The 11407-nt window shown below is 41.4% G+C and overlaps 2 protein-coding genes across 3 annotated transcripts; both read left to right on the top strand.

Annotated features, from left to right (window-relative positions):
* The first annotated feature begins 584 nt into the window (after positions 1-584).
* On the top strand, positions 585-7750 carry LOC144018097 (uncharacterized). Of its 2 annotated transcripts, XM_077520241.1 has the most exons (3): positions 585-1023; positions 2426-2686; positions 6051-7750. In XM_077520241.1, exons 1-3 carry the CDS (start codon positions 900-902, stop codon positions 7238-7240), a joined length of 1575 nt encoding a protein of 524 aa, XP_077376367.1. In that variant the 5' UTR covers positions 585-899; the 3' UTR covers positions 7241-7750. The 2 variants fall into 2 exon arrangements, with proteins under 2 accessions (XP_077376367.1, XP_077376368.1); XM_077520242.1 differs by lacking the exons at positions 585-1023; positions 2426-2686 and adding an exon at positions 4453-5251.
* A 379-nt stretch (positions 7751-8129) lies between these two features.
* LOC144018101 (uncharacterized) lies at positions 8130-11403 on the top strand. Its single transcript, XM_077520246.1, has 2 exons — positions 8130-8577; positions 9959-11403. The coding sequence occupies exons 1-2, from the start codon at positions 8454-8456 to the stop codon at positions 11194-11196; spliced, it is 1362 nt and encodes a 453-aa protein (XP_077376372.1). The 5' UTR covers positions 8130-8453; the 3' UTR covers positions 11197-11403.
* The last annotated feature ends 4 nt before the right edge of the window (positions 11404-11407 follow it).

Below are 11407 nucleotides of genomic sequence, written 5' to 3'. Positions count from 1 at the left end.
TCATGTCAAGTTGAACAAAACACCCCAACACACACTGGAGATCATTCTGTTAAGGCAGGAATCCCCTGCGTGCAACGGAGCACAAGATTTGCACCAGCACGTCTTCGTCTCGTTTGGTTGGTATATCTGTGCACAGTAAGCGTGTGCTAATCATAGTCTGAAAACAGCAGAACAAAGCTTGCATGCAATAGTTTGGAATATATTAACGTCGTAAGCATATATGCGTTGCCTCATTGATGCATATACGCTTAGGACGTAAATATTATCAAATATATTGCGAGTTACATTCTATTTTCAGTCTGATTAGCACATGCATACACATTCACATCATGCGTTCCTTTCATTTTCGAAAACCGTGATCGTTCGGCAGCAGAATTCATGTACACGCTTCTACTTTTTTTTTTTTTTTTTTTTTACAGCAGTGTTAGTGTAAGTTACTGAGAAAAAGATTTAAGTTTTTGTTTTAATTATCATTTGGGGAATTGGGTTGTTCGGCAAAACTTGGGCACTTTATACCAGTAGGTGGCGGTAATGGACGTAATTGTTTTGCAAACGGCCATAAAAACGCAAAAAAAGATGACGCATGCGCACTGCAGATTTTTGAAGCCGCCGCTCGTTGTTAATGATTCGGCGCGCGCGCTCCACTAAATATATTCCTTATGAAATAGTACTGAACGTATTAAAGCTCCGACACAGTACGTCCATTTCTATTTAAATGGACGAGAACCTCATAAATGACATCTTCGTGTCCGGGTGAACTCGTCTGGGCGGACGTTGAAGCTTCCCTGGCTAACTTAGCTTAGCTTGCTAGCCTCACTGCTAACAAAGAGAAACGTGAGATCGAAACACATCGCAGAAGCGACCAAGTGAGTCCAAAGTGTTGTGATCGTCGCGTGAAAATGTTGGCAAGAAAGACGGCAGAGGACAAGGAGGAACTTTGTGGAACAAAAGAGGACGTCAAGCCACAACGCCACCTACTGGACGCGCTTTGCAAGCAGCCTCGAGTTGTGTTACACAGAGCAGGTTTGTTTGTTCCCTTCTCGTTCTCACCTGGAATTGGTTATTTTTGCCGTGACCGACAACTTGCCACCGCTCGTTGTTTTGCCGTGAATAACGCGAGAACTACAAGTACAAATCCTGCGCCAGTGGCTGTCCAAACATGGCCGTTACTGTACTTAATTGAAAAATATTCCTAAAAAAAAAAAAGTACTATAAAATCACAATTGCTCAACATAATTGATTAACTAGTTTAATTTAACCATTTTACAGAATAGCTGGTTTGTTTTTTTTAATAAATCTTGTGTTCCTTTAATATGTTTCACGTTTCTTAAAATTTCGAATCGTCTCCATTTTGTTTAAAAATAAAATAGATTTTGTCCAATGGGAAAAAGCTGTTTTTATTGCCACACATATTCCAAAAAAACCCAAAAACGTTTATTTTAATTCTTCAATAATTTGGTCACAGTTATCAAATCATCAGAATTTAATTTCCGCCATCACCTGTCAGGAGATAAGATGTGACTAACCCGAATCGAAATAATGGCATGGGGCCCATATGTGCGCCATTTATTCACAGTGTACTGTGTAACCCATACAATCATATTTCATATGTTATCTGGAATCAGGAAAAATGTCCAAAAACTTTGGTTTTGCCGACAATCGGTTGAAGTGAGTGAGGCGACTCTTGTCTTTTCCTGACTACTGCAGCAGCAGACGGCGATGCGTATTTCCTCTTGGGTGATTCCGTAAATTAGCTGCCCGGCAACATTACCTAACTTTATTATGCGGGACAGACGCTAACGTTACTTCGCCAAGCAGCTTATTTAGTGTGGTGTCATCATCATACTAACGTTATTAGTTTAGATATGGGCAACAATGATAACACGGGAATTCAAATGCAGTCACCCTGAATTCGTTGTACAAGCCCGGATGTCGGTGTTTCGCCAAGTTGGATGTGTTCCCCCCTTTCGTCTGGAAACGGTTTCTGCATGTTTTGCATACAGTTATTTGAGGATCGATTATTAATCCCTGCTCATCAACCTCAAATCCAAAGTACTTCCATACACAACTTTTGGCGCTTTTCTTTTCAACTAATTGAGGGGCAGTTGCGGATACTGCCATGTTGCACGCATTGACTGTTCTTCCTTATTGTCACAGAGGCGGGGTAGTCACGTGACGTCATTAGACGTTGCGTCAACTTGCGTAGGTTGCCACATAACCGCTCATTTACACCCCCCAAAACAACACAAAAGACGCGGCCAGATCTGCTGCCTCGGTACCAACGGTACTTCGGGTATTGTAGAAAAGTCAGTACGGTCACATTTTCTGAATCTTGGCATCGACTTGGTACCGAAGTATCGGTTCCCGTGACAACCCTACTGGTGAGGTGACTGAGCAAAATCTTTCGGTTTCTTGTTTACTGCAGACCTCAACGATCTTGGTCCTGAGCAGCAGGAGCCATTTTGTGCCCAAATTAAAGAGGAGGAGGACCCAGAGCCTTCGCACATTAAAGAAGAAGAGCAGGAGGATGCAATCACCAAGTTTGCATGGACTGGTGTCGGTGTAAAGAGGGAAGAAGGTGATGGAGAGCACGATGGAGGATCACAATCAGACGGCCTCATACCGCCACTTTCAGATGGTGACATCACATCACAGTCTTCTGACGATGACGAAGAACACTCAAAAGGTGATGTGACATGTCACACTGACAACAAACGTGTGAAATGTTCTCAGTGTGACAAAGCCTTTTACAATAATTACTCCTTGAAGAGACACACAAAAACGCATACTGGGGAAAAACCTTTTGCCTGCTCAGTTTGTGGGAGAAGATTCATTCAAAAAGTCACTTTAACGGTTCACACAAGAACACACACGGGAGAAAAACCTTTTGCCTGTTCAGTTTGTGGGAAAAGGTTCTCAAGAATGTCGTATTTAAAAGCTCACTTATACACACATACGGAAGTGGAAAGAAATTCTGTCTTAGTTTGTGGTAATATATTGTCCAGGAAGGGACAGTCAACAAAGAAGACAAGATTTCACATTGGGGAAAAACCTTTTGCCTGCTCAGGTTGTGATAAAAGATTCCGTTACAAGAAGGCTCTAACACGGCACACACGAACACACACTGGAGAAAAACCTTTTGCCTGCTCAGATTGTGATAAAAGATTCTCTGACAAGACGGACCTAAGACGGCACACACGAAGACACACTGGAGAAAAACCTTTTGCCTGCTCAGATTGTGATAAAAGATTCCATTACAAGAGGGCTCTAAGACAGCACACACTAACACACACGGGAGAAAAACGATTTGCCTGCTCAGTTTGTGGGAGAAGATTCGCTCAAAAACTCACGTTAACGATTCACACAAGAACACACACTGGAGAAAAACCTTTTGCCTGCTCAATTTGTGGGAACAGATTTGCTCAAAAAGCAGGTTTAACGGTTCACACAAGAACACATACTGGAGAAAAACCTTTTGCCTGCTCAATTTGTGGGGAAAGGTTCTCAAGAATGTGGGGTTTAAGAGGTCACTTAAGAAGACACACTGGAGAAAAACCTTTTACCTGCTCTGATTGTGGCAAAGGGTTTACAATCAAGAGAAGGTTAACAAAGCACAGAATAACACACACGAAGGGAAAACCTACCTCCTCAGTTTGTTAGAAAACATTTACTAGAAAGGGGCAATTGAGATCTCACTTAAAAACACATCAGATTAGTGGAGTATGTAAACGGCAGGTGATCGTCGGTCGTGTCACATGTAAACAGTTGACCAGAGATACGCAATCAGAATTATTTCACATTGAATGAGGATTTAATACAAACGCAGAAGAATTTCGAGGACTGCACTGTTGGGTCAATGGGGTACCGCAAGATATACGTCACCAGAATTAATATTCATCAGGCTAGCAGGGGATCAAAAAGCAATACCAGCATGCCTTGTCTATGAGCGTGCTTGTATTTTGACTCCTTTCCGGTTCAAGCTGCTGAAGTCACGTGTCCTTGCGGTCTAAAAATAGCATTTGTGCGGTACCCCATTAGTGGAGTTCAGAGTTCAAACCAAACATGGTAAAGCAGCATTTATCTGTAAAGCTGCACGCAAATGGAATAAACTACCAACAGAAGTCAAGTCAGCCTCAACTGTAAATATTAATTTAAGGGTTTCAAAACTTTATTTAAAAATGTATTTTTCATAGTCGTCTTTTTAGTAATCTTTTTTACACTTTACTTTTAAATCATTTCGTTTTTCATGTTGTCAGTGTACATATTTGTTCTCCTTTGCTTAGTGTCGTTAGCTGGTGAGTTTTGAAATGCTTTTGTTTGTTTGAAGCACATCGAGTTGCCTTGTGTATGAAAAGTGCTATAAAAATAAAGCTGCCTTTGCTTGCCTTACTGTCATGTCAAGTTTAACAAAACACCCCAACACACACTGGAGATAATTATGTTAAGCACGTCTTCGTCCCATTTGGTTGGTATATCCGTGCACAGTAAGCGTGTGCTAATTATAGTCTGAAAACAGTAGAACAAAGCTTGCAATAGTTTGGATTATATTAACGTTGTATATGCATTGATGCATATACGCTTAGCACATAAATATTATCAGATATATTGCGAGTTACATTCTATTTTCAGTCTGATTAGCACATGCATACACACAGTGTAAATTACTGAGAAAAAGATTTAAGTTTTTGTTTTAATTATCATTTGGGGAATTGGGTTGTTCGGCAAAACTTGGGCACTTTATACCAGTAGGTGGCGGTAACTGACGTAATTGTTTTGCAAACGGCCATAAAAACGCAAATTAAAAAAAGATGACGCATGCGCACTGCAGATTTTGAAGGCGCCGCTCGTTGTAATGATTCGGCGCGCGCTCCACTAAATATATTCCTTCTGAAATAGTACTGAACGCATTAAAGCTCCGACACAGTACGTCCATTTCTATTTAAATGGACGAGAACCTCATAAATGACATCTACGTGTCCGGATGAACTCGTCTGGGTGGACGTTGAAGCTTCCCTGGCTAACTTAGCTTAGCTTGCTCGCCTCACTGCTAACAAAGAGAAACGTGAGATCGAAACACATCGCAGAAGCGACCAAGTGAGTACAAAGTGTTATGATCGTCGCGTGAAAATGTTTGCAAGGAAGACGGCAGAGTACAAGGAGGAGCTTTGTGGAACAAAAGAGGACGTCAAGCCACAACGCCACCTACTGGACGCGCTTTGCAAGCAGCCTCGAGTTGTGTTACACAGAGCAGGTTTGTTCCCTTCTCGTTCTCACGTTTAAGTGGTTATTTTTGCCGTGACCGACAACTTGCCACCGCTCGTTGTTTTGCCGTGAATAACGCGAGAACTACAAGTACAAATTCTGCGCCAGTGACTGTCCAAATATGGCCGATACTGTACATAATATAATAATACTGTACTTCATATAATAATACTATAATATTAATATATTTATATAATAATATTCATAAAAAAAGTACTATAAAATCCTAATTGCTCAACATAAATTATTTTTTCCCCCAGGAAATAGTTGAAATTAACAATTTTCCAGAATAGCTGGTTAGTTTTTAATAAATCTTATGTTTCTTAAAATTCCAAATGTCTCAATTTTGTTTAAAATTAAGATTGTGTTCAATGGAATTTTTTTTAAATTTACCCATATATTACAGAAAATGACTTTTTAGAGCTTTTATTGTAATTCTGCAATAATTTGCTCACGGTTATCAAATCACCAGAATTTCATTTCGGCCATCACTCGTCAGGACATGAGACGTGACTGACAGGTCACAGCAAGTCGTTCCTCCGGCCGGTGGACAAGGCTCTAAGGCAGCATAAAAAAAAAATGAAGTAAAATGAGAACAATAATCAGAATGTTAGTCCCAATTCCAATCGATTCTCAACAACAACACCAACAACTGTTTGCCCCAAAACTGCTTGACCTATCAAATGTCCATGGGGTCGCTCGGTGGGGGTCGGTGAAGTCATGTGAATACCATCTATTGCCAAGGGGCCCGAAGCAAAACTTGACTTTCGCTTTCTTGTTTCCTGCAGACCTCAAAGATGGTGACCTTGGTCCTGAGCTACAGGAGCCACACACTCCCCAAATTAAAGAGGAGGAGGAGCCAGAGCCTTCTAACGTGAAAGAAGAAGAGCAGGAGGATGAAATCACCAAGTTTACATGGACTGGTGCCAGTGTGAAGAGTGAAGAAGGTGATGGAGAGCACGATGGAGGATCACAATCAGACGGCCTCATACCGCCACTTTCAGATGGTGACAACATCACGTCACAGTCTTCCGGCGATGACGAAGAACACGCTGAAGGTGATGTGACATGTCACACTGACAACAAACGTGTGAAATGTTCTCAGTGCGGCAAAACTTTTTCCAACAAGTACTCCTGGAAGAGACACACAACAACACACGCTAAAAAAACTCATTCTTGCTCCGTTTGTGGGCAAACATTTGCCAGACGGGACTATTTAACAAATCACACAAGAACACACACTGGAGAAAAACCTTTTGCCTGCTCAGATTGTGATAAAAGATTCTATGACAAGAGGGATCTAAGACGGCACGCAGTAACACACACTGGAGAAAAACCTTTTGCCTGCACAGATTGTGGTAAAAGATTCCATTATAAGAAGGATCTAAGACGGCACACACTAACACACGCTGGAGAAAAACCTTTTGCCTGCTCAGTTTGTGAGAAAAAGTTCTCAACAATTTGGTGTTTAAGAGTTCACTTAAAAAGACACACTGTAGTGGAAACAAATTCTGGCTTCGTTTGTGGTCAAATATTCTCTGGGAAGGGAGAGTTCACAAGGAAGACAAGATTACACACTGGAGAAAAACCTTTTCCCTGCTCAGATTGTGATAAAAGATTCTATGACAAGAGGGATCTAAGACGGCACACGCGAACACACACCGGAGAAAAACCTTTTGCCTGCTCAGTTTGTGGGAGAAGGTTCGCTCAAAAAGGGACTTTAACGGCTCACACAAGATCACATAATGGAGAAAAACACTTTGCCTGCTCAATTTGTGAGAAAAAGTTCTCGAGAATGTGGTGTTTAAGAGTTCACTTAAAAAGACACGCTGGCGAAAAACCTTTTACCTGCTCTGATTGTGGAAAAGCGTTTCCAGTCAAGGGCTGCTTAACAAGGCACAGAAGAACACACACGGGGGGAAAACCTACCTCCTCAGTTTGTGAGAAAACGTTCACGAGAACGGGGCAATTAGAGTAGGGGCGTATCTAAACGGCAGTTGATTGTCGGCCGTGTCACTTGTAAACAGTTGATATGCAATCAGAATTATTTCACATTGAAGAAATGCACATTGAATATAAACGCAGAAGAATTTCGAGGTCTGCACTGTCAGGTCGATGGGGTACCGCACGATATACGTCACCACAATTAAGATTTATGAGGTTACAGGAGGTCAAACTCGGCGGGACAGTCATGCTCGACGCATGTAAACAGTCGACTAGCTAGATGTCTACTGCGCTAAATCTAATTCTGTCTGAGAATGATATATGATATAATTTTTTTTAAATCTATTTCATAGTACATTCTTAGTATTTTTCTTTACTTTATACTTTTTTACTTTTAAATTATGTAAATGTTTTTCATGTTGTCAATGTACATTTCTGTTCTCCTTTGCTTCTGAATGTCTTTACCTGTTGAAATGCTTTTGTGTGTTGTGTTTTTGTTTGTTTGAAGCACATCAAGTTACTTTGTGTATGAAAACTGCTATAAAAAAAATTAAGCTGCCTTTGCGTGCCTTACTGTCATGTCAAGTTTTACAAAAAACCCCAACACACACTGGAGATAATTCTGTTTAGGCAGCCATTTGCTTGGTCTATCCGTGCACAGTAGGCTTATGTTAATCATAGTCTGAAAACTGTAGAATGGAACTTGTAATAGTTTGGATTATATTAAAACCATATTTGTGTTGCATCATTGATACATATACGCTTACGACGCCAATATTATCAACGAGCGTTCACATCACGTGTTCCTTTCATTTTCGAAAACCGTGAACGTTCGGCAACGGAATTCGTTTACACGTTTCCAGTAGGTGGCGGTAATGCACCTAATTGTTTGGCAAACGGCCGTAGAAACGCTACAAGAAGAAGATGACGCATGCGCACTGCACTGCAGATTTTGGAGGCGCCGCCTGTCATTTGGATACGTCGCGTGCGACACTAAATAATTCCTTCTGAAATAGTACTGAACGTATTAAAGCTCCGATACTGTACGTCCGTTTCTATTTAACTGGACGAGAACCTCATAAATGACATCTTCGTGTCCGGGTGAACTCGTCTGGGTGCACGTTGAAGCTTCCCTGGCTAACTTAGCTTAGCTTGCTCGCCTCACAGCTAACAAAGAGAAACGTGAGATCGAAACACATCGCAGAAGCGACCAAGTGAGTCCAAAGTGTTGTGATCGTCGCGTGAAAATGTTTGCAAGGAAGTCGGCAGAGTACAAGGAGGAACTTTGTGGAACAAAAGAGGACGTCAAGCCACAACGCCACCTACTGGACGCGCTTTGCAAGCAGCCTCGAGTTGTGTTACACAGAGCAGGTTTGTTTGTTCCCTTCTCGTTCTCACGTTTAAGTGGTTATTTTGCCGTGACCGACAACTTGCCACCGCTCGTCGTTTTGCCGTGAATAACGCGAGAACTACAAGTACAAATTCTGCGCCAGTGACTGTCCAAACATGGCCGTTACTGTACTAAATTGAAAAATATTCCTAAAAAAAAAGTACTATAAAATCACAATTGCTCAACATAATTGACTAACTAGTTTAATTTAACCATTTTACAGAATAGCTGGTTTGTTTTTTAATAAATCTTGTGTTCCTTTAATATGTTTCACGTTTCTTAACATTTCGAATAGTCTCCATTTTGTTTAAAAATAAAATAGATTTTGTCCAATGGGAAAAAGCTGTTTTTATTGACTCACGTATTACAAAAAACAAACAAACGTTTATTTTAATTTTTCAATAATTTTGTCACAGTTATCAAATCATCAGAATTTAATTTCGGCCATCACCTGTCAGGACATAAGATGTGACTAACCCGAATCGAAATAATGGCATGGGGCCCATATGTGCGCCATTTATTCACAGTGTACTGTGTAACCCATACATTCATATTTCATATGTTATCTGTAATCAGGAATAATGTTTTGCCGACAATCGGTTGAAGTGAGTGAGGCGACTCTTGTCTTTTCCTGACTACTGCAGCAGAAGACGGCGATGCGTATTTCCTCTTGGGTGATTCCGTAAATTAGCTGCCCGGCAACATTACCTAACTTTATTATGCGGGACAGACGCTAACGTTACTTCGCCAAGCAGCTTATTTAGTGTGGTGTCATCATCATACTAACGTTATTAGTTTAGATATGGGCAACAATGATAACACGGGAATTCAAATGCAGTCACCCTGAATTTGTTGTACAAGCCCGGATGTCGATGTTTCGCTAAGTTGGATGTGTTCCCCCCTTTCGTCTGGAAACGGTTTATGCATGTTTTGCATACAGTTATTTGAGGATCGATTATTAATCCCTGCTCATCAACATCAAATCCAAAGTACTTCCATACACAACTTTTGGCGCTTTTCTTTTCAACTAATTGAGGGGCAGTTGCGGATACTGCCATGTTGCACGCATTGACTGTTCTTCCTTATTGTCACAGAGGCGGGGTAGTCACGTGACGTCATTAGACGTTGCGTCAACTTGCGTAGGTTGCCACATAACCGCTCATTTACACCCCCCAAAACAACACAAAAGACGCGGCCAGATCTGCTGCCTCGGTACCAACGGTACTTCGGGTATTGTAGAAAAGTCAGTACGGTCACATTTTCAGAATCTTGGCATCGACTTGGTACCAAAGTATCGGTTCTCGTGACAACCATACTGGTGAGGTGACTGAGCAAAATCTTTCGGTTTCTTGTTTACTGCAGACCTCAACGATCTTGGTCCTGAGCAGCAGGAGCCATTTTGTGCCCAAATTAAAGAGGAGGAGGACCCAGAGCCTTCGCACATTAAAGAAGAAGAGCAGGAGGATGCAATCACCAAGTTTGTATGGATTGGTGTCGGTGTAAAGAGGGAAGAAGGTGATGGAGAGCACGATGGAGGATCACAATCAGACGGCCTCATACCGCCACTTTCAGATGGTGACGACATCACGTCACAGTCTTCTGACGATGACGAAGAACACTCAAAAGGTGATATGACATGTCACACTGACAACCAACGTGTGAAATGCTCTCAGTGTGACAAAACATTTTCCAACAAGTCCTCCTTGAAGAGACACACAAGAACACACACTGGGGAAAAACCTTTTGCCTGCTCAGATTGTGATAAAAGATTCCATTACACCAAGTATCTAAGACGGCACACACTAACACACACTGGGGAAAAACCTTTTGCCTGCTCAGATTGTGAGAAAAGATTCCATTGCAACAAGGATCTACGACGGCACACACGAACACACACTGGGGAAAAACCTTTTGCCTGCTCAGTTTGTGGGAGGAAATTCGCTCAAAAAGACACTTTAACGGCTCACACAAGAACACATACTGGAGAAAAACCCTTTGCCTGCTCAATTTGTGAGAAAAGGTTCTCAAGAATGTGGCATTTAAGAGCTCACTTAAACACACATACTGTCGTGGAAACGAATTCTGGCTCAGTTTGTGGTAACATATTCTCCAGGAAGGGACAGTCAACAAGGAACACAAGATTACACGCTGGGGAAAAACCTTTTGCCTGCTCAGATTGTGATAAAAGATTCCTTTCCAAGAAGGATCTAAAACGGCACACACAAACACACACTGGAGAAAAACCTTTTTCCTGCTCAGATTGTGATAAAAGATTCAATGACAAGAGGGACTTAAGACGGCACACACGAACACACACCGGAGAAAAACCTTTTGCCTGCCCGGATTGTGGGAGAAGATTCGCTCAAAACGGAGCGTTAACGGCTCACACAAGAACACATACTGGAGAAAAACCTTTTGCCTGCTCAATTTGTGAGAAAAGGTTCTCAAGAATGTCGTATTTAAAAGTTCACTTAAAAAGACACACTGGAGAAAAACCTTTTACCTGCTCTGATTGTGGAAAAGGGTTTACAATGAAGTGGGGCTTGACAAAGCACAGAAGAACACACACTAGGGGAAAACCTACCTCCTCAGTTTGTTAGAAAACATTTACTACAAAGGGGCAATTAAGATCTCACGTAATTGTAAACGGCAGGTGATCGTCAGTTGTGTCACATGTAAACAGTCGACCACAGATATGCAATCAGAATCATTTCACATTGATTGATGATTGAATATAAACGCAGAAGAATTTTGAGATCTGAACTGTCGGGTCAATGGGGTACCGCACGATATTTTATCTTCTTCATACTT

The sequence above is a fragment of the Festucalex cinctus genome, chromosome 4 (assembly GCF_051991245.1).
Source record: "Festucalex cinctus isolate MCC-2025b chromosome 4, RoL_Fcin_1.0, whole genome shotgun sequence".
NCBI lineage: Eukaryota > Metazoa > Chordata > Actinopteri > Syngnathiformes > Syngnathidae > Festucalex > Festucalex cinctus.
The sequence above is the reverse complement of the archived record's forward strand: the minus strand, read 5'-3'. Positions and strand labels throughout refer to the sequence as shown.

Excerpts from the sequence above, each read along its gene's own strand:
- LOC144018097 (XM_077520241.1), top strand. The coding sequence starts at position 900 with ATGTTGGCAAGAAAGACGGCAGAGGACAAGGAGGAACTTTGTGGAACA. Across the intron at positions 1,024-2,425 it reads AGTTGTGTTACACAGAGCAG|ACCTCAACGATCTTGGTCCT; the intron begins GTTTGTTTGTTC and ends TGTTTACTGCAG. Across the intron at positions 2,687-6,050 it reads TGACGAAGAACACTCAAAAG|ACCTCAAAGATGGTGACCTT; the intron begins GTGATGTGACAT and ends TGTTTCCTGCAG.
- LOC144018101 (XM_077520246.1), top strand. The coding sequence starts at position 8,454 with ATGTTTGCAAGGAAGTCGGCAGAGTACAAGGAGGAACTTTGTGGAACA. Across the intron at positions 8,578-9,958 it reads AGTTGTGTTACACAGAGCAG|ACCTCAACGATCTTGGTCCT; the intron begins GTTTGTTTGTTC and ends TGTTTACTGCAG.